Source organism: Pimephales promelas, chromosome 10 (assembly GCF_988280905.1).
Source record: "Pimephales promelas chromosome 10, fPimPro1.hap1.1, whole genome shotgun sequence".
NCBI classification, from domain to species: Eukaryota; Metazoa; Chordata; class Actinopteri; order Cypriniformes; family Leuciscidae; genus Pimephales; species Pimephales promelas.
Genome location: NC_142778.1, coordinates 452951 through 477615, shown reverse-complemented (window position 1 = coordinate 477615; position 24665 = coordinate 452951). Strand labels below are relative to the sequence as shown.

Genomic DNA, 24665 nt, shown 5'->3' with positions numbered 1-24665 from the left:
TACCTCATTAGAACTGGAGCACAACTTCATTCCCTACAGAAGTTACAACACAAATCATCAGTTTGGGCAGCTCACGTGGGGAACGTTCCACCGTACAGTCAGAGATCTTGCAGCCAGTCCAAAACCCTGTGAGTGACCGTTCCATTCCAGTGACTTCTGAACGCACAACAAAGTGCAAACACTTAATGAAACAACAGTGCTTGAGAACTGTTTCAACAAAGAGCAATTGTCTCACGGTAGTTTCGGGATTTTGATGATCCTTTTTTAAACAATGAAATTCTAAATGTTCCATTTCATTGAGTTCAAACCCCTGCCATAAGAATCTAGTCAATATAGGGTAATGCCTATTTTCTTGTTCTTACTGCAGATCCTTCCTTATGTGGGTCCAATTTCTTGAGGACTGAGAGATGGAATGGCCTTGTACTTGCAGGGAGTTGTTCCCACTAATGCTGACTGGTAAGGAATTGGTTTGTTGAACAATATGGACAAAAACAATTCAATGCTTTTTGGAATCAGTTGCTTTAACGCATCATCTTCAATGCAGGTTTGTAATACATTTCAAGACCGGGTCATCTGAGACTGATGACATTGCTTTACACTTCCTCCCTCAAATGGGCTTAAATGTGATCATGAACAGCTTCAGGAATGGAGGATGGGAGTCTGAGGAAAGTCTCTCTGACAACCCCTTTATAAAGGGAGAAGCTTTTGAGACGATCATAGTCATCAAATCCGAAGGATATCAGGTATGTGCTTTGAAACACAAAACTCACTGCGCACCCCTAAAAGAAATCTAAGAACTTGTCCACACTCAGGCTGTGTTGTTTTGGATCATCAGATATACGTGAATGGCAAGGAGCAGTACACATTCAAGCACCGTATCCCACTGGAAAAAGTGTCAACATTAAACATCAAAGGAGTTGTTGATGTGAAACTTCTTGGCTTCATACAAGTAACGTACATTTCCTACAGCTGTGGAAATATTGAAGCTTTACTGAAACTTTGTCAGAATCCATTAATGTTGAAGGTAAAGAGCCTTCTAAATACACACTCTCTCTCTCCCTGTGTTACCTCATTAGAACTGGAGCACAACTTCATTCCCTACAGAAGTTACAACACAAATCATCAGTTTGGGCAGCTCACGTGGGGAACGTTCCACCGTACAGTCAGAGATCTTGCAGCCAGTCCAAAACCCTGTAAGTGACCGTTCCATTCCAGTGACTTCTGAACGCACAACAAAGTGCAAATACTTAGTGAAACAACAGTGCTTGAGAACTGTTTCAACCAAGAGCAATTGTCTCACCGTAGTTTTGGGATTTTGATGATCGTTTTTAAACAATGAAATTCTAAATGTCTCATTTCATTGAGGTAAAAAAAAACCCTGCCATAAGAATCTAGTCAATATAGGGTAATGCCTATTTTCTTGTTCTTACTGCAGATCCTTCCTTATGTGGGTCCAATTTCTGGAGGACTGAGAGATGGAATGGCCTTGTACTTGCAGGGAGTTGTTCCCACTAATGCTGACTGGTAAGGAATTGGTTTGTTGGACAATATGGACAAAAACAATCCAATGCTTTTTGGAATCAGTTGCTTTAACGTATCATCTTCAATGCAGGTTTGTAATAAATTTCAAGACCGGGTCATCTGAGACTGATGACATTGCTTTACACTTCCTCCCCCGAATGGGCTCAAATGTGATCATGAACAGCTTCAGGAATGGAGGATGGGAGTCTGAGGAAAGTCTCTCTGACAACCCCTTTATAAAGGGAGAAGCTTTTGAGACGATCATAGTCATCACATCGGAGGGATATCAGGTATGTGCTTTGAAACACAAAACTCACTGCGCACCCCTAAAAGAAATCTAGGAACTTGTCCACACTCAGGCTGTGTTGTTTTGGATCATCAGATATACGTGAATGGCAAGGAGCAGTACACATTCAAGCACCGTATCCCACTGGAAAAAGTGTCAACATTAAACATCAAAGGAGTTGTTGATGTGAAACTTCTTGGCTTCATACAAGTAACTTACATTTCCTACAGCTGTGGAAATATTAAAAGTTTACTGAAACTTTGTCAGAATCCATTAACGTTGAAGGTAAAGAGCCTTCTAAATACACACTCTCTCTCTCCCTGTGTTACCTCATTAGAACTGGAGCACAACTTCATTCCCTACAGAAGTTACAACACAAATCATCAGTTTGGGCAGCTCACGTGGGGAACGTTCCACCGTACAGTCAGAGATCTTGCAGCCAGTCCAAAACCCTGTGAGTGACCGTTCCATTCCAGTGACTTCTGAACGCACAACAAAGTGCAAACACTTAATGAAACAACAGTGCTTGAGAACTGTTTCAACAAAGAGCAATTGTCTCACCGTAGTTTCGGGATTTTGATGATCCTTTTTTAAACAATGAAATTCTAAATGTTCCATTTCATTGAGTTCAAACCCCTGCCATAAGAATCTAGTCAATATAGGGTAATGCCTATTTTCTTGTTCTTACTGCAGATCCTTCCTTATGTGGGTCCAATTTCTGGAGGACTGAGAGATGGAATGGCCTTGTACTTGCAGGGAGTTGTTCCCACTAATGCTGACTGGTAAGGAATTGGTTTGTTGAACAATATGGACAAAAACAATTCAAAGCTTTTTGGAATCAGTTGCTTTAACGCATCATCTTCAATGCAGGTTTGTAATAAATTTCAAGACCGGGTCATCTGAGACTGATGACATTGCTTTACACTTCCTCCCTCAAATGGGCTCAAATGTGATCATGAACAGCTTCAGGAATGGAGGATGGGAGACTGAGGAAAGTCTCTCTGACAACCCCTTTATAAAGGGAGAAGCTTTTGAGACGATCATAGTCATCAAATCCGAAGGATATCAGGTATGTGCTTTGAAACACAAAACTCACTGCGCACCCCTAAAAGAAATCTAGGAACTTGTCCACACTCAGGCTGTGTTGTTTTGGATCATCAGATATACGTGAATGGCAAGGAGCAGTACACATTCAAGCACCGTATCCCACTGGAAAAAGTGTCAACATTAAACATCAAAGGAGTTGTTGATGTGAAACTTCTTGGCTTCATACAAGTAACGTACATTTCCTACAGCTGTGGAAATATTGAAGCTTTACTGAAACTTTGTCAGAATCCATTAATGTTGAAGGTAAAGAGCCTTCTAAATACACACTCTCTCTCCCTGTGTTACCTCATTAGAACTGGAGCACAACTTCATTCCCTACAGAAGTTACAACACAAATCATCAGTTTGGGCAGCTCACGTGGGGAACGTTCCACCGTACAGTCAGAGATCTTGCAGCCAGTCCAAAACCCTGTAAGTGACCGTTCCATTCCAGTGACTTCTGAACGCACAACAAAGTGCAAATACTTAGTGAAACAACAGTGCTTGAGAACTGTTTCAACCAAGAGCAATTGTCTCACCGTAGTTTTGGGATTTTGATGATCGTTTTTAAACAATGAAATTCTAAATGTCTCATTTCATTGAGGTAAAAAAAAACCCTGCCATAAGAATCTAGTCAATATAGGGTAATGCCTATTTTCTTGTTCTTACTGCAGATCCTTCCTTATGTGGGTCCAATTTCTGGAGGACTGAGAGTTGGAATGGCCTTGTACTTGCAGGGAGTTGTTCCCACTAATGCTGACTGGTAAGGAATTGGTTTGTTGGACAATATGGACAAAAACAATCCAATGCTTTTTGGAATCAGTTGCTTTAACGTATCATCTTCAATGCAGGTTTGTAATAAATTTCAAGACCGGGTCATCTGAGACTGATGACATTGCTTTACACTTCCTCCCCCGAATGGGCTCAAATGTGATCATGAACAGCTTCAGGAATGGAGGATGGGAGTCTGAGGAAAGTCTCTCTGACAACCCCTTTATAAAGGGAGAAGCTTTTGAGACGATCATAGTCATCAAATCGGAGGGATATCAGGTATGTGCTTTGAAACACAAAAGTCACTGCGCACCCCTAAAATAAATCTAGGAACTTGTCCACACTCAGGCTGTGTTGTTTTGGATCATCAGATATACTTGAATGGCAAGGAGCAGTACACATTCAAGCACCGTATCCCACTGGAAAAAGTGTCAACATTAAACATCAAAGGAGTTGTTGATGTGAAACTTCTTGGCTTCATACAAGTAACTTACATTTCCTACAGCTGTGGAAATATTAAAACTTTACTGAAACTTTGTCAGAATCAATTAACGTTGAAGGTAAAGAGCCTTCTAAATACACACTCTCTCTCTCCCTGTGTTACCTCATTAGAACTGGAGCACAACTTCATTCCCTACAGAAGTTACAACACAAATCATCAGTTTGGGCAGCTCACGTGGGGAACGTTCCACCGTACAGTCAGAGATCTTGCAGCCAGTCCAAAACCCTGTGAGTGACCGTTCCATTCCAGTGACTTCTGAACGCACAACAAAGTGCAAACACTTAATGAAACAACAGTGCTTGAGAACTGTTTCAACAAAGAGCAATTGTCTCACGGTAGTTTCGGGATTTTGATGATCCTTTTTTAAACAATGAAATTCTAAATGTTCCATTTCATTGAGTTCAAACCCCTGCCATAAGAATCTAGTCAATATAGGGTAATGCCTATTTTCTTGTTCTTACTGCAGATCCTTCCTTATGTGGGTCCAATTTCTGGAGGACTGAGAGATGGAATGGCCTTGTACTTGCAGGGAGTTGTTCCCACTAATGCTGACTGGTAAGGAATTGGTTTGTTGAACAATATGGACAAAAACAATTCAATGCTTTTTGGAATCAGTTGCTTTAACGCATCATCTTCAATGCAGGTTTGTAATAAATTTCAAGACCGGGTCATCTGAGACTGATGACATTGCTTTACACTTCCTCCCTCAAATGGGCTCAAATGTGATCATGAACAGCTTCAGGAATGGAGGATGGGAGACTGAGGAAAGTCTCTCTGACAACCCCTTTATAAAGGGAGAAGCTTTTGAGACGATCATAGTCATCAAATCCGAAGGATATCAGGTATGTGCTTTGAAACACAAAACTCACTGCGCACCCCTAAAAGAAATCTAGGAACTTGTCCACACTCAGGCTGTGTTGTTTTGGATCATCAGATATACGTGAATGGCAAGGAGCAGTACACATTCAAGCACCGTATCCCACTGGAAAAAGTGTCAACATTAAACATCAAAGGAGTTGTTGATGTGAAACTTCTTGGCTTCATACAAGTAACGTACATTTCCTACAGCTGTGGAAATATTGAAGCTTTACTGAAACTTTGTCAGAATCCATTAATGTTGAAGGTAAAGAGCCTTCTAAATACACACTCTCTCTCTCCCTGTGTTACCTCATTAGAACTGGAGCACAACTTCATTCCCTACAGAAGTTACAACACAAATCATCAGTTTGGGCAGCTCACGTGGGGAACGTTCCACCGTACAGTCAGAGATCTTGCAGCCAGTCCAAAACCCTGTAAGTGACCGTTCCATTCCAGTGACTTCTGAACGCACAACAAAGTGCAAATACTTAGTGAAACAACAGTGCTTGAGAACTGTTTCAACCAAGAGCAATTGTCTCACCGTAGTTTTGGGATTTTGATGATCGTTTTTAAACAATGAAATTCTAAATGTCTCATTTCATTGAGGTAAAAAAAAACCCTGCCATAAGAATCTAGTCAATATAGGGTAATGCCTATTTTCTTGTTCTTACTGCAGATCCTTCCTTATGTGGGTCCAATTTCTGGAGGACTGAGAGATGGAATGGCCTTGTACTTGCAGGGAGTTGTTCCCACTAATGCTGACTGGTAAGGAATTGGTTTGTTGGACAATATGGACAAAAACAATCCAATGCTTTTTGGAATCAGTTGCTTTAACGTATCATCTTCAATGCAGGTTTGTAATAAATTTCAAGACCGGGTCATCTGAGACTGATGACATTGCTTTACACTTCCTCCCCCGAATGGGCTCAAATGTGATCATGAACAGCTTCAGGAATGGAGGATGGGAGTCTGAGGAAAGTCTCTCTGACAACCCCTTTATAAAGGGAGAAGCTTTTGAGACGATCATAGTCATCAAATCGGAGGGATATCAGGTATGTGCTTTGAAACACAAAAGTCACTGCGCACCCCTAAAAGAAATCTAGGAACTTGTCCACACTCAGGCTGTGTTGTTTTGGATCATCAGATATACGTGAATGGCAAGGAGCAGTACACATTCAAGCACCGTATCCGACTGGAAAAAGTGTCAACATTAAACATCAAAGGAGTTGTTGATGTGAAACTTCTTGGCTTCATACAAGTAACTTAAATTTCCTATAGCTGTGGAAATATTGAAGCTTTACTGAAACTTTGTCAGAATCCATTAAAAATTACGTTGAATGTAAAGAACCTTCTAAAGACACACACTCTCTCTCCCTGTGTTACCTCATTAGAACTGGAGCACAACTTCATTCCCTACAGAAGTTACAACACAAATCATCAGTTTGGGCAGCTCACGTGGGGAACGTTCCACCGTACAGTCAGAGATCTTGCAGCCAGTCCAAAACCCTGTGAGTGACCGTTCCATTCCAGTGACTTCTGAACGCACAACAAAGTGCAAACACTTAATGAAACAACAGAGCTTGAGAACTGTTTCAACAAAGAGCAATTGTCTCACCGTAGTTTCGGGATTTTGATGATCCTTTTTTAAACAATGAAATTCTAAATGTCCCATTTCATTGAGTTCAAACCCCTGCCATAAGAATCTAGTCAATATAGGGTAATGCCTATTGTCTTGTTCTTACTGCAGGTCCTTCCTTATGTGGGTCCAATTTCTGGAGGACTGAGAGTTGGAATGGCCTTGTACTTGCAGGGAGTTGTTCCCACTAATGCTGACTGGTAAGGAATTGGTTTGTTGAACAATATGGACAAAAACAATTCAATGCTTTTTGGAATCAGTTGCTTTAACACATCATCTTCAATGCAGGTTTGTAATAAATTTCAAGACCGGGTCATCTGAGACTGATGACATTGCTTTACACTTCCTCCCTCAAATGGGCTCAAATGTGATCATGAACAGCTTCAGGAATGGAGGATGGGAGTCTGAGGAAAGTCTCTCTGACAACCCCTTTATACAGGGAGAAGCTTTTGAGACGATCATAGTCATCAAATCCGAGGGATATCAGGTATGTGCTTTGAAACACAAAACTCACTGCGCACCCCTAAAAGAAATCTAGGAACTTGTCCACACTCAGGCTGTGTTGTTTTGGATCATCAGATATACGTGAATGGCAAGGAGCAGTACACATTCAAGCACCGTATCCCACTGGAAAAAGTGTCAACATTAAACATCAAAGGAGTTGTTGATGTGAAACTTCTTGGCTTCATACAAGTAACTTAAATTTCCTACAGCTGTGGAAATATTAAAACTTTACTGAAACTTTGTCAGAATCCATTATTGTTGAATGTAAAGAGCCTTCTAAATACACACTCTCTCTCTCCCTGTGTTACCTCATTAGAACTGGAGCACAACTTCATTCCCTACAGAAGTTACAACACAAATCATCAGTTTGGGCAGCTCACGTGGGAAACGTTCCACAGTACAGTCAGAGATCTTGCAGCCAGTCCAAAACCCTGTGAGTGACCGTTCCATTCCAGTGACTTCTGAACGCACAACAAAGTGCAAATACTAAGTGAAACAACAGTGCTTGAGAACTGTTTCAACCAAGAGCAATTGTCTCACCGTAGTTTTGGGATTTTGATGATCGTTTTTAAACAATGAAATTCTAAATGTCTCATTTCATTGAGGTAAAAAAAACCCTGCCATAACAATCTAGTTAATATAGAGTATTGCCTATTTTCTTGTTCTTACTGCAGATCCTTCCTTATGTGGGTCCAATTTCTGGAGGACTGAGAGTTGGAATGGCCTTGTACTTGCAGGGAGTTGTTCCCACTAATGCTGACTGGTAAGGAATTGGTTTGTTGGACAATATGGACAAAAACAATCCAATGCTTTTTGGAATCAGTTGCTTTAACGCATCATCTTCAATGCAGGTTTGTAATAAATTTCAAGACCGGGTCATCTGAGACTGATGACATTGCTTTACACTTCCTCCCTCAAATGGGCTCAAATGTGATCATGAACAGCTTCAGGAATGGAGGATGGGAGTCTGAGGAAAGTCTCTCTGACAACCCCTTTATAAAGGGAGAAGCTTTTGAGACGATCATAGTCATCAAATCCGAGGGATATCAGGTATGTGCTTTGAAACACAAAACTCACTGCGCACCCCTAAAAGAAATCTAGGAACTTGTCCACACTCAGGCTGTGTTGTTTTGGATCATCAGATATACGTGAATGGCAAGGAGCAGTACACATTCAAGCACCGTATCCCACTGGAAAAAGTGTCAACATTAAACGTCAAAGGAGTTGTTGATGTGAAACTTCTTGGCTTCATACAAGTAACTTAAATTTCCTACAGCTGTGGAAATATTAAAACTTTACTGAAACTTTGTCAGAATCCATTATTGTTGAATGTAAAGAGCCTTCTAAATACACACTCTCTCTCCCTGTGTTACCTCATTAGAACTGGAGCACAACTTCATTCCCTACAGAAGTTACAACACAAATCATCAGTTTGGGCAGCTCACGTGGGAAACGTTCCACCGTACAGTCAGAGATCTTGCAGCCAGTCCAAAACCCTGTGAGTGACCGTTCCATTCCAGTGACTTCTTAACGCACAACAAAGTGCAAATACTTAATAAAACAACAGTGCTTGAGAACTGTTTCAGCAAAGAGCAATTGTCTCACCGTAGATTCGGGATTTTGATGATCCTTTTTTAAACAATCAAATTCTAAATGTCCCATTTCATAGAGTTCAAACCCCTGCCATAAGAATCTAGTCAATATAGGGTAATGCCTATTGTCTTGTTCTTACTGCAGATCCTTCCTTATGTGGGTCCAATTTCTGGAGGACTGAGAGTTGGAATGGCCTTGTACTTGCAGGGAGTTGTTCCCACTAATGCTGACTGGTAAGGAATTGGTTTGTTGAACAATATGGACAAAAACAAGTCAATACTTTTTGGAATCAGTTGCTTTAACGCATCATCTTCAATGCAGGTTTGTAATAAATTTCAAGACCGGGTCATCTGAGACTGATGACATTGCTTTACACTTCCTCCCTCAAATGGGCTCAAATGTGATCATGAACAGCTTCAGGAATGGAGGATGGGAGTCTGAGGAAAGTCTCTCTGACAACCCCTTTAAAAAGGGAGAAGCTTTTGAGACGATCATAGTCATCACATCCGAAGGATATCAGGTATGTGCTTTGAAACACAAAACTCACTGCGCACCCCTAAAAGAAATCTAGGAACTTGTCCACACTCAGGCTGTGTTGTTTTGGATCATCAGATATACGTGAATGGAAAGGAGCAGTACACATTCAAGCACCGTATCCGACTGGAAAAAGTGTCAACATTAAACATCAAAGGAGTTGTTGATGTGAAACTTCTTGGCTTCATACAAGTAACTTACATTTCCTACAGCTGTGGAAATATTAAAACTTTACTGAAACTTTGTCAGAATCCATTAACGTTGAAGGTAAAGAGCCTTCTAAATACACACTCTCTCTCTCCCTGTGTTACCTCATTAGAACTGGAGCACAACTTCATTCCCTACAGAAGTTACAACACAAATCATCAGTTTGGGCAGCTCACGTGGGAAACGTTCCACCGTACAGTCAGAGATCTTGCAGCCAGTCCAAAACCCTGTGAGTGACCGTTCCATTCCAGTGACTTCTGAACGTACAACAAAGTGCAAACACTTAATGAAACAACAGTGCTTGAGAACTGTTTCAACCAAGAGCAATTGTCTCACCGTAGTTTCGGGATTTTGATGATCCTTTTTTAAACAATGAAATTCTAAATGTCCCATTTCATTGAGTTCAAACCCCTGCCATAAGAATCTAGTCAATATAGGGTAATGCCTATTTTCTTGTTGCAGATCCTTCCTTATGTGGGTCCAATTTCTGGAGGACTGAGAGTTGGAATGGCCTTGTACTTGCAGGGAGTTGTTCCCACTAATGCTGACTGGTAAGGAATTGGTTTGTTGAACAATATGGACAAAAACAATTCAATGCTTTTTGGAGTCAGTTGCTTTAACGCATCATCTTCAATGCAGGTTTGTAATAAATTTCAAGACCGGGTCATCTGAGACTGATGACATTGCTTTACACTTCCTCCCTCAAATGGGCTCAAATGTGATCATGAACAGCTTCAGGAATGGAGGATGGGAGTCTGAGGAAAGTCTCTCTGACAACCCCTTTATAAAGGGAGAAGCTTTTGAGATGATCATAGTCATCAAATCCGAAGGATATCAGGCATGTGCTTTGAAACACAAAACTCACTGCGCACCCCTAAAAGAAATCTAGGAACTTGTCCTTACTCAGGCTGTGTTGTTTTGGATCATCAGATATACGTGAATGGCAAGGAGCAGTACACATTCAAGCACCGTATCCCACTGGAAAAAGTGTCAACATTAAACATCAAAGGAGTTGTTGATGTGAAACTTCTTGGCTTCATACAAGTAACGTACATTTCCTACAGCTGTGGAAATATTGAAGCTTTACTGAAACTTTGTCAGAATCCATTAATGTTGAAGGTAAAGAGCCTTCTAAATACACACTCTCTCTCTCCCTGTGTTACCTCATTAGAACTGGAGCACAACTTCATTCCCTACAGAAGTTACAACACAAATCATCAGTTTGGGCAGCTCACGTGGGGAACGTTCCACCGTACAGTCAGAGATCTTGCAGCCAGTCCAAAACCCTGTAAGTGACCGTTCCATTCCAGTGACTTCTGAACGCACAACAAAGTGCAAATACTTAGTGAAACAACAGTGCTTGAGAACTGTTTCAACCAAGAGCAATTGTCTCACCGTAGTTTTGGGATTTTGATGATCGTTTTTAAACAATGAAATTCTAAATGTCTCATTTCATTGAGGTAAAAAAAAACCCTGCCATAAGAATCTAGTCAATATAGGGTAATGCCTATTGTCTTGTTCTTACTGCAGGTCCTTCCTTATGTGGGTCCAATTTCTGGAGGACTGAGAGTTGGAATGGCCTTGTACTTGCAGGGAGTTGTTCCCACTAATGCTGACTGGTAAGGAATTGGTTTGTTGAACAATATGGACAAAAACAATTCAATGCTTTTTGGAATCAGTTGCTTTAACACATCATCTTCAATGCAGGTTTGTAATAAATTTCAAGACCGGGTCATCTGAGACTGATGACATTGCTTTACACTTCCTCCCTCAAATGGGCTCAAATGTGATCATGAACAGCTTCAGGAATGGAGGATGGGAGTCTGAGGAAAGTCTCTCTGACAACCCCTTTATAAAGGGAGAAGCTTTTGAGACGATCATAGTCATCAAATCCGAGGGATATCAGGTATGTGCTTTGAAACACAAAACTCACTGCGCACCCCTAAAAGAAATCTAGGAACTTGTCCACACTCAGGCTGTGTTGTTTTGGATCATCAGATATACGTGAATGGCAAGGAGCAGTACACATTCAAGCACCGTATCCCACTGGAAAAAGTGTCAACATTAAACGTCAAAGGAGTTGTTGATGTGAAACTTCTTGGCTTCATACAAGTAACTTAAATTTCCTACAGCTGTGGAAATATTAAAACTTTACTGAAACTTTGTCAGAATCCATTATTGTTGAATGTAAAGAGCCTTCTAAATACACACTCTCTCTCTCCCTGTGTTACCTCATTAGAACTGGAGCACAACTTCATTCCCTACAGAAGTTACAACACAAATCATCAGTTTGGGCAGCTCACGTGGGAAACGTTCCACCGTACAGTCAGAGATCTTGCAGCCAGTCCAAAACCCTGTGAGTGACCGTTCCATTCCAGTGACTTCTGAACGCACAACAAAGTGCAAACACTTAATGAAACAACAGTGCTTGAGAACTGTTTCAACAAAGAGCAATTGCCTCACGGTAGTTTCGGGATTTTGATGATCCTTTTTTAAACAATGAAATTCTAAATGTTCCATTTCATTGAGTTCAAACCCCTGCCATAAGAATCTAGTCAATATAGGGTAATGCCTATTTTCTTGTTCTTACTGCAGATCCTTCCTTATGTGGGTCCAATTTCTGGAGGACTGAGAGATGGAATGGCCTTGTACTTGCAGGGAGTTGTTCCCACTAATGCTGACTGGTAAGGAATTGGTTTGTTGGACAATATGGACAAAAACAATCCAATGCTTTTTGGAATCAGTTGCTTTAACGCATCATCTTCAATGCAGGTTTGTAATAAATTTCAAGACCGGGTCATCTGAGACTGATGACATTGCTTTACACTTCCTCCCTCAAATGGGCTCAAATGTGATCATGAACAGCTTCAGGAATGGAGGATGGGAGACTGAGGAAAGTCTCTCTGACAACCCCTTTATAAAGGGAGAAGCTTTTGAGACGATCATAGTCATCAAATCCGAAGGATATCAGGTATGTGCTTTGAAACACAAAACTCACTGCGCACCCCTAAAAGAAATCTAGGAACTTGTCCACACTCAGGCTGTGTTGTTTTGGATCATCAGATATACGTGAATGGCAAGGAGCAGTACACATTCAAGCACCGTATCCCACTGGAAAAAGTGTCAACATTAAACATCAAAGGAGTTGTTGATGTGAAACTTCTTGGCTTCATACAAGTAACGTACATTTCCTACAGCTGTGGAAATATTGAAGCTTTACTGAAACTTTGTCAGAATCCATTAATGTTGAAGGTAAAGAGCCTTCTAAATACACACTCTCTCTCTCCCTGTGTTACCTCATTAGAACTGGAGCACAACTTCATTCCCTACAGAAGTTACAACACAAATCATCAGTTTGGGCAGCTCACGTGGGGAACGTTCCACCGTACAGTCAGAGATCTTGCAGCCAGTCCAAAACCCTGTAAGTGACCGTTCCATTCCAGTGACTTCTGAACGCACAACAAAGTGCAAATACTTAGTGAAACAACAGTGCTTGAGAACTGTTTCAACCAAGAGCAATTGTCTCACCGTAGTTTTGGGATTTTGATGATCGTTTTTAAACAATGAAATTCTAAATGTCTCATTTCATTGAGGTAAAAAAAAACCCTGCCATAAGAATCTAGTCAATATAGGGTAATGCCTATTTTCCTGTTCTTACTGCAGGTCCTTCCTTATGTGGGTCCAATTTCTGGAGGACTGAGAGATGGAATGGCCTTGTACTTGCAGGGAGTTGTTCCCACTAATGCTGACTGGTAAGGAATTGGTTTGTTGGACAATATGGACAAAAACAATCCAATGCTTTTTGGAATCAGTTGCTTTAACGTATCATCTTCAATGCAGGTTTGTAATAAATTTCAAGACCGGGTCATCTGAGACTGATGACATTGCTTTACACTTCCTCCCCCGAATGGGCTCAAATGTGATCATGAACAGCTTCAGGAATGGAGGATGGGAGTCTGAGGAAAGTCTCTCTGACAACCCCTTTATAAAGGGAGAAGCTTTTGAGACGATCATAGTCATCAAATCGGAGGGATATCAGGTATGTGCTTTGAAACACAAAAGTCACTGCGCACCCCTAAAAGAAATCTAGGAACTTGTCCTTACTGAGGCTGTGTTGTTTTGGATCATCAGATATACGTGAATGGCAAGGAGCAGTACACATTCAAGCACCGTATCCCACTGGAAAAAGTGTCAACATTAAACATCAAAGGAGTTGTTGAAGTGAAACTTCTTGGCTTCATACAAGTAACTTAAATTTCCTATAGCTGTGGAAATATTGAAGCTTTACTGAAACTTTGTCAGAATCCATTATTGTTGAATGTAAAGAGCCTTCTAAATACACACTCTCTCTCTCCCTGTGTTACCTCATTAGAACTGGAGCACAACTTCATTCCCTACAGAAGTTACAACACAAATCATCAGTTTGGGCAGCTCACGTGGGAAACGTTCCACAGTACAGTCAGAGATCTTGCAGCCAGTCCAAAACCCTGTGAGTGACCGTTCCATTCCAGTGACTTCTGAACGCACAACAAAGTGCAAATACTTAATAAAACAACAGTGCTTGAGAACTGTTTCAGCAAAGAGCAATTGTCTCACCGTAGATTCGGGATTTTGATGATCCTTTTTTAAACAATCAAATTCTAAATGTCCCATTTCATTGAGTTCAAACCCCTGCCATAAGAATCTAGTCAATATAGGGTAATGCCTATTGTCTTGTTCTTACTGCAGGTCCTTCCTTATGTGGGTCCAATTTCTGGAGGACTGAGAGATGGAATGGCCTTGTACTTGCAGGGAGTTGTTCCCACTAATGCTGACTGGTAAGGAATTGGTTTGTTGAACAATATGGACAAAAACAAGTCAATACTTTTTGGAATCAGTTGCTTTAACGCATCATCTTCAATGCAGGTTTGTAATAAATTTCAAGACCGGGTCATCTGAGACTGATGACATTGCTTTACACTTCCTCCCTCAAATGGGCTCAAATGTGATCATGAACAGCTTCAGGAATGGAGGATGGGAGTCTGAGGAAAGTCTCTCTGACAACCCCTTTATAAAGGGAGAAGCTTTTGAGATGATCATAGTCATCAAATCCGAAGGATATCAGGTATGTGCTTTGAAACACAAAACTCACTGCGCACCCCTAAAAGAAATCTAGGAACTTGTCCTTACTCAGGCTGTGTTGTTTTGGATCATCAGATATACGTGAATGGCAAGGAGCAGTACACATTCAAGCACCGTATCCCACTGGAAAAAGTGTCAACATTAAACATCAAAGGAGTTGTTGATGTGAAACTTCTTGGCTTCATACAAGTAACTTATATTTTCATCAGCTGATTCAATATTGCAGAATGAATGATACTGTGTCGGAATCGAATGTGGAATGTAAAGAGCTTTCTAAATGCACTCTCTCTCTTTAGGACTGGAGTACATCCTCATTTGTTACTGAAGTTACAACAAAGGAAGTTACAACAAAAATCATCAGTTTGGGCAGTTCACGTTCCATCGCACAGTCAGAGATCTTGCAGCCAGTCCAAAACCCTGTGAGTGACCGTTCCATTCCAGTGACTTCTGAACGCACAACAAAGTGCATCTCTTAAAGTGATAGTTCACCTGAAAATGATGTAATTTACTCACCCTCATGTCATTCGATTTGGACTGATGCCTATTTTCTTGTTCTTACTGCAGATGCTTCCTTATGTGGGTCCAATTTCAGGAGGACTGAGAGTTGGAATGGCCTTGTACGTGCAGGGAGTCGTTCCCACTAATGCTGACCGGTATGTGACAATTCCATGGGTATTGTATGCAACCACGCTTTAGATATGCCCTGAATAAGTGTTAGGTATCGTCAAGCACCACTAGATAAGATATGTATTGCAATAAGTAGACATAACACAATTTATGGCCATGCACCACTGTATTATAACAATATTGATACCTCGCCAAACATGCAAGAGAGGCCCAGCTCTGCTCTAAACACGAAATAATTTTCCATTTATTGTACTTACAATGTAGACTATTCTCTGCAATCTCATAAGGTTGATGAGACGAATTATTATTTAGATTCAGATCATTTAACATGTCTCAACTTCCATGCAGGTTTGCAATCAATTTCAAGACTGGGCCAACTGACAAGCATGACACCGCTTTCCATTTTAACCCCCGAATAAGCCATAAGGTGGCCATGAACAGCTCTACCAATGGAAAATGGGGAGCTGAGGAAAGTGTCTCTGACAACCCCTTTAAAAAGGGAGAAGATTTTGAGACGATCATAGTCATCAAATCCGAAGGATATCAGGTATGTGCTTTGAAACACAAAACTCACTGCGCACCCCTAAAAGAAATCTAGGAACTTGTCCACACTCAGGCTGTGTTGTTTTGGATCATCAGATATACGTGAATGGCAAGGAGCAGTACACATTCAAGCACCGTATCCCACTGGAAAAAGTGTCAACATTAAACATCAAAGGAGTTGTTGATGTGAAACTTCTTGGCTTCATACAAGTAACTTAAATTTCATATAGCTGTGGAAATATTGAAGCTTTACTGAAACTTTGTCAGAATCCATTAAGAATTACATTGAATGTAAAGAGCCTTCTAAATACACACACTCTCTCTCTCCCTGTGTTACCTCATTAGAACTGGAGCACAACTTCATTCCCTACAGAAGTTACAACACAAATCATCAGTTTGGGCAGCTCACGTGGGGAACGTTCCACCGTACAGTCAGAGATCTTGCAGCCAGTCCAAAACCCTGTGAGTGACCGTTCCATTCCAGTGACTTCTGAACGCACAACAAAGTACAAATACTTAATGAAACAACAGTGCTTGAGAACTGTTTCAACAAAGAGCAATTGTCTCACCGTAGTTTCGGGATTTTGATGATCCTTTCTTAAACAATGAAATTCTAAATGTCCCATTTCATTGAGTTCAGAAACCTGCCATAAGAATCTGGTCAATATAGGGTAATGCCTATTTTCTTGTTCTTCCTGCAGATCCTTCCTTATGTGGGTCCAATTTCAGGAGGACTGAGAGTTGGAATGGCCTTGTACTTGCAGGGAGTTGTACCTACTAATGCTGACCGGTAAGTAATTATTTTGGCCTTGGGTATACAACCAAATATAAAATGAATGCAACACTACAGTTCCGTCAGGGATAGACCACATCCTCAGATATGCACAGACTCAGGGATAGGTAATGGATCCACTTCACTGAGGAGTTTCCTCCAACCTTGATCAAACCAACCTGCCTGAAACTTTCCTGTAGTCCTGAAGATTGGGATGAGCTTGTACAGGTTTGTTTGTTTAGGGTTGGAGCAAAACTCTGCAGGAAAGTGGATCTCAAGGGCCAGAGAACGCCAGAAGTAGAAAGTTGAGTCATTATCTGGATTTGGTTAATTTCACATTCCTCAACTTTCATGCAGGTTTAGAATTAATTTCAAAACTGGGCAATCTGACACTGATGACATTGCCTTCCACTTCAACCCTCAATTGGGCTCAGTTGTGGCCATGAACAGCTTCAGGAATGGAAAATGGGAAAGTGCGGAAAGTCTCTCTGACAACCCCTTTATAAAGGGAGAAGCTTTTGAGACGATCATTGTCATCAAATCCGAGGGATATCAGGTATGTGCTTTGAAACACAAAACTCACTGCGCACCCCTAAAAGAAATCTAGGAACTTGTCCACACTCAGGCTGTGTTGTTTTGGATCATCAGGTATACGTGAATGGCAAGGAGCAGTACACATTCAAGCACCGTATCCCACTGGAAAAAGTGTCAACATTACATATAAATGGAAATGTTGATGTGAAACTTCTTGGCTTCATACAAGTAACTTATATTTTCATCAGCTGATTCAATATTGCAGAATGAATGATACTGTGTCGGAATCCAATGTGGAATGTAAAGAGCTTTCTAAATGCACTCTCTCTCTTTAGGACTGGAGTACATCCTCATTTGTTACTGAAGTTACAACAAAGGAAGTTACAACAAAAATCATCAGTTTGGGCAGTTCACGTTCCATCGCACAGTCAGAGATCTTGCAGCCAGTCCAAAACCCTGTGAGTGACCGTTCCATTCCAGTGACTTCTGAACGCACAACAAAGTGCATCTCTTAAAGTGATAGTTCACCTGAAAATGATGTCATTTACTCACCCTCATGTCATTCGATTTGGACTGATGCCTATTTTCTTGTTCTTACTGCAGATCCTTCCTTATGTGGGTCCAATTTCAGGAGGACTGAGAGTTGGAATGGCCTTGTACGTGCAGGGAGTCGTTCCCACTAATGCTGACCGGTATGTGACAATTCCATGGGTATTGTATGCAACCACGCTTTAGATATGCCCTGAATAAGTGTTAGGTATCGTCAAGCACCACTAGATAAGATATGTATTGCAATAAGTAGACATAACACAATTTATGGCCATGCACCACTGTATTATAACAATATTGATACCTCGCCAAACATGCAAGAGAGGCCCAGCTCTGCTCTAAACACGAAATAATTTTCCATTTATTGTACTCACAATGTAGACTATTCTCTGCAATCTCATAAGGTTGATGAGACGAATTATTATTTATATTCAGATCATTTAACATGTCTCAACTTCCATGCAGGTTTGCAATCAATTTCAAGACTGGGCCAACTGACAAGCATGACACCGCTTTCCATTTTAACCCCCGAATGGGCCATAAGGTGGCCATGAACAGCTCTACCAATGGAAAATGGGGAGCTGAGGAAAGTGTCTCTGACAACCCCTTTAAAAAGGGAGAAGATTTTGAGATGTTCTTCATCATCAAATCAGAAGGATATCAGGTAATTGTTTTGTGATTCTCACAGCCCCCTTAAGGAAAGCCCACATCTAGTTAATACATAATAATTATCATAAATCCATGCATTAACAAACAATTAACCCAGATTTTAAAGGCCGTTTTTGCAACTGCCAAATGATGATATGCCCATAAGAAGCAAAGCTAATATTCATTAATCCTGCGTGAGTTGTGTGGTCTTTTTGATGTCTGTTATTATTTTACTGTATTCTTAGACTGAGATGTTTTTATTTTGTTATTTGTTTTTATTATATGCTAATTGATCTGGATGTATGAATCATCTGTGCAGCACTTTGGAAACTTCCTGTTTATAAAATGTGCTATAGAAATAAACTTGGATTGGATTGGATTGGATTAAAATGCTACCTAAACCTTAAAGCCTGATTTTGATTTGTCAGGTACAAATAAAAGGCCAACAGCACAGCATGTTTAAGCACCGCATCCCTTTGGAAAAAGTTAATACAATCAACATTAAAGGGAATGTCTCCATCAGCCTCCTCGGTTTTGTCATGGTGAGTGATACCAGTCCGCTTGTTCATCATATACATACAATATACTGCAATAGAAAAGCTGGAATGCATCATTTGTCCTGTATTTAAATCAATACAAAGGTTGAAGATTATATAACCCTCCTTTGTTTTACAGGGTATGTGAACAGGAGCATTTCTGAGGCTGCATTTTCACAGAATCATTTTTAAATGTCCTCATCTTGATATTTACTCACCAAGACAATCATTGATTTCAATCTAATCCACTATGCCATAAATCATGGTTACTGCTTATCTTGCAATGAAAGGAAATAAATCAGATTTTCTTCAACCAAACTGCTCTAATGTTGCAAGTTTTGGGTCACAATACGAAACACATTTTAGAGCTCTGTCACCATATGGACATATTGACACATTTAATGCATTATATTCATTGTTGGGTTTTTCTTTGAATTTTAAGATAACTGAAGGCAATGCGAGTTGGTTTTTATGCAAATTCAATGACTTTTTTTTCACAAACCATCCAAAGAGTAAAGCTTGAGACACAATAAAACCAAAGCTTTTCAGTTCATTTTCTTCCTAACTTTCACACAGTGTCCAAAACAAATGAAAACTGAGGGTTTCATACATAGCCACAAGGTGGAACTGTTTCCACAGTCTTGCGGACAGTGAGCAGAGGTCGTACACCCTTGACATCAGTCGGCTTTTGTCTGAAAGCGTTAATGAACTGGGTACAATGTGTTATTATTACCCACTATAGCTATCATTACCAAAATACAAAGAAAGGATGATTCCTGATTCTCCTGGAAATATGTCACTACATCAGAGTATGAGTGTGAGCCAAGTAAATTAACTAAATTGTGTATTTTAAGATTAGTGTTGCTGACAGATGAGTCCACAAGGTATTTGGTCTGGTCCTTAAGTACAGTTGTTCTCTCTCTGGAGTAATAGTTATTGTAGAGTGATTTACAAATACAACGTACAGGTCCCTTTAAAAAAAAACTGTTTTTAAAATAATTATTTTATTTAATAATGTTTTATCATTTTCACAAAGAAGTAAAAATAGAAGAAAAGAAGTAATATTTTCAGACACTTAATTGCATGTTTTTGTCAATTAAATGAAAATATATTATAGTTTATATTAAAATGCAATTAGCTGAACTTTAAGGGTCTTTTTAGGTACATATCTATATGTAAATTCATAATTACTTGTAGTCTTTGAAAAGTACTGACAAGCAAACTAAGATATACTTTAATGCAATTTCTATTGACACTTGTCTCATTTATTTGAATTGTATTTTGTTGCAATTTAGTTCAAGACTTGACTCTTTGTGATACAGTAATACAAATAATTAACCATTTGCATAACTTTAACACAAATTTCTCAAATAATAAAAGCCCAACTATACATCACATAATATCTGTTTTTAACCCACCCATTATACCCTGGACATTATAATAATAATAATACATTTGTTTATTATTAACAACTCTGAACAGAAGAGGGAAACTAATAGCAGCAGCATCAGAAGAATGGCAGGGATCATGGGCATCTCAAGATAAAATAATATTCGATGATCGCAGGGAATTATTCGATTATTGCCGCTCGATTAACGCATTTAGTCTCGTATGTTTAAATAATAAAATGTTGATTTCAAATGTTGATTATATGAAAAGCGAACCACATGAGTATATGATCATTAGATGTGCAACAGGCTACACTTCTAAGTGGAAAAGTATTTAAACGGATAATTTCCCGGGATCACCACTGTTAGGTCTAAATTAAACACTTATAAGTGTGTAGGCTACTTTAAAGCCAGACAAAAGATTATTAAAACAAAGATATTTTAGGGTAAACTGTTTTTAAAAGTGTACTTCAGTGTGTTGTCCCGAAAGAGTGCTCTTTAGTCGCCCTTTATTTCATTAATACAATACACTCATTAAGGCTACAAATGATCAAAGCAGTCTTCATGAAGAAATATAAGATGATATATGTCGATTCACGTTACCTCTCACGAGCATAACTCTGTTCTGTTGTGCTGTGGGTCTTTACTGAAACTATTATATCGTGTCGCACAGCTAGGAAAGTGTGTCAATGAACTTAGCAGCTTGCTAATAAGGGAAGCAGAATTTAATATTCATCGTACTAGGCAAAATCACTACTGTAACAGTGCTCGTCCCGGCCGTCTGCTCGCTTATAAATTAAGGAAAAATGATGATCTAGCAAAGATACCAGCTATAAGGACTCAACAGGGGGATATAACATCTGACCCGGAATGCATCAATAGCACTTTTCAATTATTCTATCAAAATCTCTATACGTCAGAGGTGCATCATGATGATAGAGCCTGTTCTGATTTTTTTAAATCTTTACATCTACCTAAATTGCCTCCTGAGGCTGTTTGCTCCCTAGAGGCACCAATTCAGTTAGAAGAATTGAGTTTAGCTATTAAGGCAATGAATAAAGGCAAGTCTCCGGGCCTGGACGGTATACCACCAGAACTGTTTGAGAATTATTGGCCTCAGCTTGGTCCTTTATTGTTGAATATGCTAAACTTCTCTATTGATAGAGGCTCTCTCTCTGCTAGCTCAAATGTTGCAATAATATCTCTATTACTTAAGAAGGACAAGCCACCGGACGACTGCTCTTCCTATAGGCCACTAAGTCTTCTGAATTGTGAAGTCAAGCTATATGCCAAGGTTTTAGCTACACGCTTAGAACGATATATGACTTATTTGGTTCATCATGACCAAACTGGGTTCATCAAGTCTAGATTAGCATCGGATAATGTCCGTCGCTTGCTTCATATCATAGACTTTGCTTCCAATTCAGAAGATCAAAATGCCATTGTCTCTTTAGATGCCGAGAAGGCTTTTGATCGGCTGGAATGGGGTTACCTGTGGTCTGTTCTTCGGGCTATGGGTTTTGGTGATAGTTTTATCTCTATGATAAAGTTGTTGTATACCAACCCCTCTGCAGTCGTCATAACAGGCAGCAACTGTTCAGCTAGGTTTCCAGTTTCAAGATCGTCTCGTCAGGGTTGCCCTCTATCGCCACTTTTATTTACTTTATCTTTGGAACCTGTTGCCCAGGCAATACGGCAGTCGGAGGCTTTGGAACCAATTATTATTCAAGATACACTACATTGCATTTCTTTGTATGCAGACGACATTTTGATTTTCACAAAGAATCCTTCTAGAACCCTTCCACATCTTTTTAAAATTTTTGAGAACTTCAGCAGTATTTCAGGTTACAAAATAAACTGGACAAAATCGGCTTTAATGCTGTTGGGGGGACTGGATGACCAAATACCACTGTTTAATATTCCAGTTGTTAGTAGCTTTACATATTTAGGAGTGTCCATCAGTCCCTCACTCAACTTGTTAACTGCTGATAATTATAATAAAGTTCTAAAGAATGTGGAGGGTGATTTGAATAGATGGGTGATGCTCCCTACTTCTTTTCAGTCAAGAATTTCAGTTATTAAGATGAACATTTTGCCTCGTGTTAATTTTGTGAGTAGTATGATCCCCCTAGCTCCACCGGGTGGTTACTGGAAGAAGCTTCACTCAATCATTAGTCTTTATTTATGGAATAGGAAAAAACCCAGAATTAAAGCATCTACTCTACAAAGACATAGATCATCAGGAGGCATTAATTTGCCCAATTTTGAGTGGTATTCCTGGAGTTTTGTTCTGCGCTCACTTGCTATATGGAGGAATCCAGAAATTTTGGTCTCATGGCGTCCAATTGAAGAACGCTTAACTTATCCATATTGCCTGTCTAGTTTGGTATTTTCTAATATACCCCTTAGTACAGTTAAACGTAATTTTGGGCCAATAATTTCTTATTTTTTTACAGTATGGCATAAAGTACACCGATTTGCTAAAATCCCAAACACATTTGTTGCCCAATCTCCTATTTTCAACAATCATTTACTTCTAATTGAGAAGAAACCGATTGTGTTCCCTCAGTGGAGCAATAGAGGGGTTTGTGTCCTCAATGATATCATAGGGGAACAAGGTCTCCGTGCATTCCATGACTTGAAGAAAGCATATAACTTACCGGGCACTTCTTTTTTTTTTTATTTACAATTACGCACAGCAATGTGCGCTCAGGGCGTTCCTTGGGGTATTAAGTTGGGGAATCATCCCCTTCACGAAATCTGTGCCACTAAGGGTAAAATTAAAGGTATCGTCTCAGAGGTATACAAGTTTATAATTACAGCTTCTTATAAGCCTTTATCTCTTTTTAGACTCTGGAAGACCGATATCGACATTTCTGAGGATCTAGATTGGGGTGCGGTTTGGTCAAATATCTCTTTATCATCTAGAAACCCTGACCATCAAATGATACATTACAGATTGATTCATAGATTTTACTTAACCCCACGAAGATTACAGCAAATGAAACTTAGAGACAACCCATTTTGTGATTTTTGCTCAGACAATACAATTGCTACTTATTACCATATGGTGTGGCAGTGTCCAGAGGTCAATAGTTTTTGGCATAGTATTTCATCTATTTTGTCAAGTATTTTGAAAAGACCCATTCCTCTTTCACCATGTTTGTTTCTGCTCAATGATACATCGTCTTTAAATTTAACTATTAATAACAGACGTCTTCTCTTGGCTGGTTTGACAGCCGCTAAAAAAATGATAGTTTGTCGCTGGAAACCACCACATACATTGTTAATGAGTAAATGGTTATCTTCTTACCGGGAAATTGCTCAACTAGAGCTTTCTACAGCACGTTTACATTTTACAAAATCCTTTAATATTGATTGCTGGTTAGAGCTATTAGAAATAATAAATGAAATGTAGATAAGTCATTTTTTTTATTTTTTTACTTTTTTTTTTTTTTATTATTTATTTATTTATTTTATTTATGTGGGGAATTTGCATTCAATGTAATGTTTGGTTTTGTTATGTAATTATTACTCAAATATCGTATTGACCTATGTGGTTCCTATAATATGAAGGAGGAGGCCTGAATTCTTTCAATGTCCGGTGTTCTGCTTTGTGTTTTATGATGTTTTGTGGATTTTTGTGGTTTTTACGATGAGGTAGGATGGACGGGTGGCAATGGGAAAGGGCTGATATGTATGTGTGTGGATGTCTTAGAGTGTCGAGTATGTTTTTTTTTTTTTTTTTTTTTTTTTTTTTTTTTTTTTTTTGTGTGTTGCTCATACCTTGAGCGAATCTAGCTAGGGGCTGGAGGGTGGGTTTGGGTTGGGTAGGATATGGTGAGGAGAAGAGATACTGGCATCTGAACAAGCAATATTATGTGCTTCTGTTATACTGGTAATGATGGTTAGCCTATTTCTCTCCTGTGAAAATGTTTCCCTCTCTAGTGTGTAAAGTATGATTGTAAGAAATTGAATAAATAATTGATCACAAAAAAAAAAAGCTAGGAAAGTGTATCACTAGCAATCAGTCTCTTCAAGAAGAACACGCTCTGCTGATAGCAGGACAGATGCGGATAGAGAAAGAGGAAAACACTGGTGTTGCAGTACCGTAGCCGCGACTGTGGCGTATCTGTGAGGATGATGGAACGAGTCTGCAGTAAATCCACACCGAGTGCAAGTCTCATCATAAATCTGATGTCTGCGCCCTCGGCGGCCTGAGACGCTGCAAACTGTTCACCTCATAAATTAGACTGGAGTTAAGTGGATCAATATCTGGCCTCCTGCGCGGAGACTGTACGGTGGCGTTCAGCGTCTGAGACACGGCACTGGCAAGAGTTTGATTTACAGAGACCCGTCAGAGAGAGAGACGAGACGAGAAACGCAACGGCTGCATCCGCAATCACATCCTTCTCCGCTATACTGCGGCGGAAAACAGTGTGTGACAAAA

At 39.8% G+C, this 24665-nt stretch overlaps 1 protein-coding gene across 1 annotated transcript in view; it reads left to right on the top strand.

The window, feature by feature from the left end:
- lgals4 (galectin 4) overlaps window positions 1–19216 on the top strand; it is a 34943-nt gene extending 15727 nt beyond the window's left edge. The window contains 69 exon segments of the mRNA XM_089116665.1: window positions 12–128; window positions 368–456; window positions 545–743; window positions 836–949; window positions 1077–1193; window positions 1436–1524; window positions 1613–1811; window positions 1904–2017; window positions 2145–2261; window positions 2501–2589; window positions 2678–2876; window positions 2969–3082; window positions 3208–3324; window positions 3567–3655; window positions 3744–3942; window positions 4035–4137; window positions 4367–4392; window positions 4632–4720; window positions 4809–5007; window positions 5100–5213; window positions 5341–5457; window positions 5700–5788; window positions 5877–6075; window positions 6168–6270; window positions 6506–6531; window positions 6771–6859; window positions 6948–7146; window positions 7239–7352; window positions 7480–7596; window positions 7838–7926; window positions 8015–8213; window positions 8306–8408; window positions 8636–8661; window positions 8901–8989; window positions 9078–9276; window positions 9369–9482; window positions 9610–9726; window positions 9960–10048; window positions 10137–10335; window positions 10428–10530; window positions 10760–10785; window positions 11028–11116; window positions 11205–11403; window positions 11496–11609; window positions 11737–11853; window positions 12093–12181; window positions 12270–12468; window positions 12561–12663; window positions 12893–12918; window positions 13161–13249; window positions 13338–13536; window positions 13629–13742; window positions 13870–13986; window positions 14226–14314; window positions 14403–14601; window positions 14694–14807; window positions 14915–15037; window positions 15183–15271; window positions 15594–15792; window positions 15885–15998; window positions 16134–16250; window positions 16490–16578; window positions 16918–17116; window positions 17209–17322; window positions 17430–17552; window positions 17698–17786; window positions 18109–18307; window positions 18720–18833; window positions 18967–19216. Coding sequence (XP_088972791.1) covers window positions 12–128; window positions 368–456; window positions 545–743; window positions 836–949; window positions 1077–1193; window positions 1436–1524; window positions 1613–1811; window positions 1904–2017; window positions 2145–2261; window positions 2501–2589; window positions 2678–2876; window positions 2969–3082; window positions 3208–3324; window positions 3567–3655; window positions 3744–3942; window positions 4035–4137; window positions 4367–4392; window positions 4632–4720; window positions 4809–5007; window positions 5100–5213; window positions 5341–5457; window positions 5700–5788; window positions 5877–6075; window positions 6168–6270; window positions 6506–6531; window positions 6771–6859; window positions 6948–7146; window positions 7239–7352; window positions 7480–7596; window positions 7838–7926; window positions 8015–8213; window positions 8306–8408; window positions 8636–8661; window positions 8901–8989; window positions 9078–9276; window positions 9369–9482; window positions 9610–9726; window positions 9960–10048; window positions 10137–10335; window positions 10428–10530; window positions 10760–10785; window positions 11028–11116; window positions 11205–11403; window positions 11496–11609; window positions 11737–11853; window positions 12093–12181; window positions 12270–12468; window positions 12561–12663; window positions 12893–12918; window positions 13161–13249; window positions 13338–13536; window positions 13629–13742; window positions 13870–13986; window positions 14226–14314; window positions 14403–14601; window positions 14694–14807; window positions 14915–15037; window positions 15183–15271; window positions 15594–15792; window positions 15885–15998; window positions 16134–16250; window positions 16490–16578; window positions 16918–17116; window positions 17209–17322; window positions 17430–17552; window positions 17698–17786; window positions 18109–18307; window positions 18720–18833; window positions 18967–18975 — 8334 coding nt within the window. The 3' untranslated portion in view covers window positions 18976–19216.
- Window positions 19217–24665: the final 5449 nt, after the last annotated feature.